Source organism: Xenopus laevis, chromosome 9_10L (assembly GCF_017654675.1).
Source record: "Xenopus laevis strain J_2021 chromosome 9_10L, Xenopus_laevis_v10.1, whole genome shotgun sequence".
NCBI lineage: Eukaryota > Metazoa > Chordata > Amphibia > Anura > Pipidae > Xenopus > Xenopus laevis.
Genome location: NC_054387.1, coordinates 59,375,807 through 59,382,089, shown reverse-complemented (window position 1 = coordinate 59,382,089; position 6,283 = coordinate 59,375,807). Strand labels below are relative to the sequence as shown.

At 36.6% G+C, this 6,283-nt stretch overlaps 1 protein-coding gene across 13 annotated transcripts in view; it reads right to left on the bottom strand.

The window, feature by feature from the left end:
* Positions 1-293: 293 nt before the first annotated feature.
* bin1.L (bridging integrator 1 L homeolog) overlaps positions 294-6,283 on the bottom strand; it is a 64,253-nt gene continuing 58,263 nt past the window's right edge. For 12 of the 13 annotated variants that reach the window (XM_018234349.2, XM_018234351.2, XM_018234353.2 and 9 more), the window contains one exon: positions 294-4,748. In XM_018234349.2, the coding sequence (XP_018089838.1) occupies positions 4,641-4,748 (108 nt within the window). In that variant the 3' untranslated portion in view covers positions 294-4,640. 13 annotated transcript variants of the gene reach the window in all.

The window sequence follows — 6,283 nt, the reverse complement described above, 5'->3', positions numbered from 1 at the left end:
CTTGTAATTAATTGCAACGATATGGGTTACAGGTTTGCTTCCCCGTGTTATGGGCCAAGACAAACCTTTTCCCAACTTTGGTTATTAAGGTGCACAGAACCTTTCTGTGTAATAAAATATGGGCTTCTAGTCTCTTGTTGATGGTGCATAGGGATGACCTTTGTGTTGGTTGAGGCGTTGTGTAACTTTATATAAAGCTGTTAAAGGGGTTTTTACTTGCAACCATATATATGGTTGCTTGTACCACACTGACCTGTGTGTGTGAGAGCACAAAAGAAAAGAGAGACTATAGGTTAAATTGCTGGGTGACTTTTATTGAGCGATGGTCATAAATACAGGATTCCAGCCAAGGCTATAGTTAACATATATATATATATGCCCAATATATTGTCTCAACCAGAAAAACAATGTGTCATGGTAACAAGTATTCCATAGGGCCTGGCAGCCTGTGGACTCTACTGATATTCAAGTAAAGCAGAGTACCTACAGTAAATAGGAGGCAGGATATTTCCGACTCCCCTACAGGCTGGTTTTGTAACAACACAATATCAAGAGGGAACACTGGTGTTGAGGAGAGATATCATTGCAGCAGTAAAAAAAAAAATATATATATATATATATAAGTCACATGAAGGTGCATTCAATCTGATAAACAAAAGAAAAATTAAAGCAATTGATGGGCAGAGTTGCTCAGGAAACAGGCCCCTTATAATGCAGGATGAATGATCACAAATGTTTCTTTATAGACAAAATGCACCTTCGCAATCCAGAAATAAAGGACTCAGGAGTGTTGTCCATCAAGGTAACAAAACTGGACAAAATTCTGTAAATACCTAGGAAATGTCACCAATGGGGAGAGAGAGGGAGGAGCCTAACGGGAACAATAGAATTCTCACCTCTTTGTTTCTCTTTAAATATATATCACGTTTATCTTGTTTACTAGCTAATCACAATAAATTCATGCAGCATTTTGTCTTTCAACAGTATTAAAATAGGTATTTTTTCAATATCTTTCACTTTTGAAACGTAACACAAAAAAATAGAACACAGTATCGATATCAGTCCCAGTTTGAAATAGCAACTTTTAATATTTGCCTAAAAAATACACTTTTTTATCTTTTAAATGAATCCTTAAAGGTACAGTTTCTTTAAAGTTACTCCCTCTCCTAAGGCAGAAGTCCTGTCAGACAACGGGTGTAATGAGGTGTTTTGGAAGTGATACTTTTTTCTTTCAGTACAATCCAAATACATCTGTAGAGGGGAATTGGGGAAAAATATATGGTATTCAAGGGCACTAATTCGATGAGGTATATACATTACATGATTATATACACGGGATGTATTCACTGGTTATTTGTACTGATACAGAGGCTCCCATTGCCTTGGCAGAATGCTGGCAGTAGCCCCCTGGTGGTAATAAATAACTGATTCTTTTAATATGGCTTTCGAACTAAGTCTCAGTTAAGGGCAGGCAGTTTACTGCCTACTACAATCCCTACCTATCACTTTAAATACAAATACACAGGAAATAATTCTGGGCACATGGCTATACCCTCATACTGTAAATAGAAGGTGGATTGCAAATAATTGTAGGAAATCATGCATTTGGTTCAAAATTGTGGCTTCTTTTGGTGGGATGTCAGACTGTTTTGGACTACAAGGATCAAGGCTTTTACGGCAATGGGCATGCTACAATTTTAAAGAAACAGCAGAAGGACTGTCTTTTAGAAAGAGTGTTGTCCTACTGTATCCAATATGATGGTCACCCTAATGGAGCAAATTTGGAGCCGTCTCCTTTGGTGGGCCACTCTTTATTAAGTCAAAGGCTTTTTGCCTTGTAAATTCAATGACTCAGAAGGCCACTATCACATTTGCCATTCCAGAAGACACTACAGAGAAGAATTTCGTACAAGTCACATCTCCGAACAATCATTAATTTGTATAGAATCTCTTGGTCCCTCTGATCTGTCCACCGTAATGAAAGGCAGAATTTGAAATACTGGATTCCATTTTGATCAGGTCTGAGCAATTTAAGGGCTTGGCCATTCATCTCCTAATCTGTTTTTTAATCTACAGAAAGGAATATTCTATGGTGTCTTTAATACATCCAACCTGTATCTCTTTTTAAGGAAGATTTTTTTTTTTTTTTCCACATGAATTTTTAATATTCCCTTTAGAAGCAGAAACGGCAGAGATGACACAGCCGTCTCCACCTTATAGTTAAAATGAAGAATGAGCCACCAGTGGCCACCCCCCCCTGAGCTTCAACTACAACTCCCAGTGCTGTAAGTAATGCAAAATAAGAACAAGTCATGTGAGTCCTTGTCTAATCTGCCTCACGGTACAGATTATGCAGGTTGTTTGGCCACAAAGTTCCTTAATGCCCTCATGTTTTTATATAATCCCATGCAAATCATTGGCAAGGTAAAAGATGTCTGCTGCTAGGAACCAATTGTCTCCTATGTGCAACAGGAAAATCTTAAGGAATTTCATCGCCTATAATATATGAAACCATGAAACTATGCCAGCATAGCTACTTACCCTGCTCTATAAAATGCAATAGGACAATTTATGGTACAGTGGAAGGAACATGCGTAAAAGATAAACGCTTATAAATAAGAATTTCACGTCTTCATTCTTTATGGTTTCCCTTAGACCGTACACTGCGGCTTTTTCTTATTACAGAACATACCTTTTAATTTTAATGTTATTTACACACATAAGTCAGAGCTGCCATATTGTTAAACTTAATAGTCTGAGGGCATAGACTATATATATTGTGTGCTGAGCAAATTCCTCAACTGTGTATTTGTATTTATACATGTGGGAGGAAGCCTGCCTACTTTAGTGAACCAGCAAAAAACAATTTAGTACAATTTAGGTGGAACCTATGTTTTTTTAAATTTATTTTAGGTTATATTTAAATAAAAAAAAGTAAATAGGATTAAACACAAAAGTATAAATTTCCATTTAACAAGCCATCATCCATTAGCTAATGCAGCATTGTCAATACCTATATCCACTATATCCAATGCAGTCCTTCATTCTGTCAGTATCACTATTTATAGCGGTTATGTGGAAAAAAAACAATACTAGAATTATTCAGGAAATGGCTATGTTCTATGGTGAGGCTCTGCTGCTAGCAACTACACATTCATATCCCTTGCCTAAACCATACACAGTTATCTCAAAGAACTCACTGTCACATTATAAAACCACAATTCTATTTCCAAAGTCAACAAAAACACAAACAATAAAAAAAAAACTAACTTGCTACCTACTGCTACCTTTAATTTGAAATTTCAGATTCTGAATGTAGAGGGTAAGGGTGGAGAGGGTATTAAACCCTCTGGGAAATGTTTGATCTTCTGTTTCTAATACTCAATAGCTGTAAATAAACAGAATATGATGAATTTTATCTTCTATATTATAAATTATTATTTGGATTCAAAGACTAAATGATGTGGTTTAGCTTTTTATTATTGGTTCTTTTAATGTACAGCCCCCCAGTCTCATATACTCAGAGGGCCAGCCGTGTCTGGACCTTAGAGACTATCATTATCTTCTATATTTATGCCGCAGTTATTAAAACTCTGGCCCAAATAAAAATCCAAATTAAATGGGCACAATGTAGGCTCCATCTAAAAGCAAAATGGCACAGTCTCTAATGATCCCATACAAGAGTTCTAATGGACAAACTTATCAAGAGATAGGGGCTTTTAATAACTCAAGTATTTAAGCAGCCAGGGAAATCAAATTACCATTGCAACTGATTTAGGTGCCTCAAAGATGCAGCAGCTCCATAACAGGGAAAGTAAATGCAGCACATAGGTGTCTGTATTTAAAGGGGCAAGTTGTGAACGCGGCTTGTGGAACATTGATGAGCACAAGAATGGGATTTAATATGAAATGGCTATAAAAACGGAGCCTTCACAGCAATTTGATACACATTGGAGAAGAGCACTGGTGGACAAATGTTTAATGTTAAAGTCCAATACTAACCAGCCAACGACAAGATGAAATATAATATTGTTAGATTTCAAGTCTCAAAGAGTAACGATTAACAAGCCAAAAACCGACAATTTCTTGCATGAGACAGAAAACAATACAACGTGTCAACGTGGCACCCACAGGAACCACCCTAATCTTGTCTAGAGGATGCCGAAGATTACAGAAACAACCACCAACATTTGAAGGGGAAAATATTGCACCTGACTGTACTTATTTATGGAGTAATGACAGTCTAATGCAGCCCATGTACGGTACCATGAGTAATCCTACCTCTATGAGAACACCAAGAGATTAGCTAGTCAGTGCATTACATTTGTTACAGACCGGGTGTTGAGACTGTCCTAATATGGTGCATTTCCTGCTCTTTATACAGTTCAGGTGTTTGTTTGTTTTTGGATCAGGTAAATCTGAAGTTATGGTTGCTCAGCTGTGGGATAGGAACTAAACGTTTCACCGTTCCTGACAACGGGACGGATTCTAATTTGCAACTTTAGATCTGTAAGAAAACTGGACCTTTAAGTGGACACTTAGGATAAAGATTCCTTTTCACTTTGTTTATAGGGCAGGTGTTCTTCATTTTCACAGAAAATTAGCTTGAAATCACATGGAGAAAGGAGTCCTCTCTCTTCTCACAGGTTCTTATCTGTAAAGTTCTCTGGGAAGACCCCTCTGTGCTGTTCATATGGCTTGTTCTGCAGCCAGTCCGTCTCTTTAATTCCCATGAGCCAGCCGTCATCCTGGGAAAGGGAACACAGATCTTTAGGGGGTGGTTTATCTCGGTTCAAATTAATTTTTTGCCATGATTCACATTTTTTTAACAAAAATTCACAAATTTGAACCAAATTTTCAAAAACTCATGTTTGCACGAAATCATGTACAACTCCGGCATCTAAAAGCTTGCAAGTTCATGTAGAAGTCAATGACAATTGGCCTAGGCAAGATTCAAGCCATTTTTTTAATTTGAGGTTTTTGAGCTTGTCAACTCACAAATTTGAGTTTTTGGTTTGTAAACTCACACATTCGAGATATTCAAGTGTTTTTCCACAATTGAATTCAGTCAAATTTTTTATATTCTGATTTTTTTACATAAATAAGCAAACATAAGTTTTTTTAAATTGTGAGTTTACACAAAAAACCTGTACACAAAACCTCTAAAACCTCCCAAATTAGATTTTTGATAAATAAGCCCATACATTTAAACCTCTACTTGTTATTCCCAGTTTTATATACATTTTTTTGGTAGGAAATAATTTGTAAGAGTATCTGTTTAACTGTCATAGGGCAATTTTGTTGTTTTTCCATTGTTGTTATAAATGCCATTGCATAAAATTGCTGAGACCTAAAACCAGCAATATTTTATTATTAAAGAATAATAATTTTTGTAGAACAGTCCTATACTTGTTATTCCCAGTTTTATATACATTTTTTTTGGTAGGAAATAATTTGTAAGAGTATTTGTTAAACTGTTATATGGCAATTTTGTTTTCCCATTGTTGTTATAAATGCCATTGCATAAAATTGCTGAGACCTAAAACCAGCAGTATTTTATTATTAAAGAATAATAATTTTTGTAGAACAGTCCTATTTTGGTTAAAGTCCACTTAGGATAAATAAGATCCTTAGTGGTGCCATCTGCTTTGGCACCACTAAGGATCTCCCCTAGTACTTTGCCTAGATGCTTTCTTAGCTATGGTCAGGCTGATGGCAAGAGATTTGGCACTGTACTGATCTGTAGTTTGGCATATTTCAACCATACTCTTCGATCATCTAGTTATGTATAATACACTTGGTGGGTTGGGGCGGCATGATAGTGAGTCTGTCCAAACAAAAAAAATGTAATCTGCCAATACACACTGTTGGTAAATGGATGGTACAGATTGGGAAGTAAAAAGTCTGCAGCTTACAATTAAATTCAAGCATTTGCTACTAGACAAAACAAACCGAAAAATTGTATTTTCAGATAACCTGGGCTGATGGGTAACAAAGATGCCCATGTAGGACAATATTAAGGTCGTATATGGCCATGCTGAGCACTAAAAGTAGGTTTTGCCACATAGAGATAAATGCAAAGTCCAAGCCCATCCCCACATAACCATAACATCATCCAAATAAAATACAGAGAATCACTTGGACCTGGGTTAGTACTGGGGTGGGGTTTATTGGATTCACTAGCCCTGATGGAGTTTCCTAGTGGGAATAATGCAGACAGCCCAAGTTAGCTTAAATAAAAAAGGCAGTAGTAGCAGACATACCTCATTTTAGCAAGGTGACC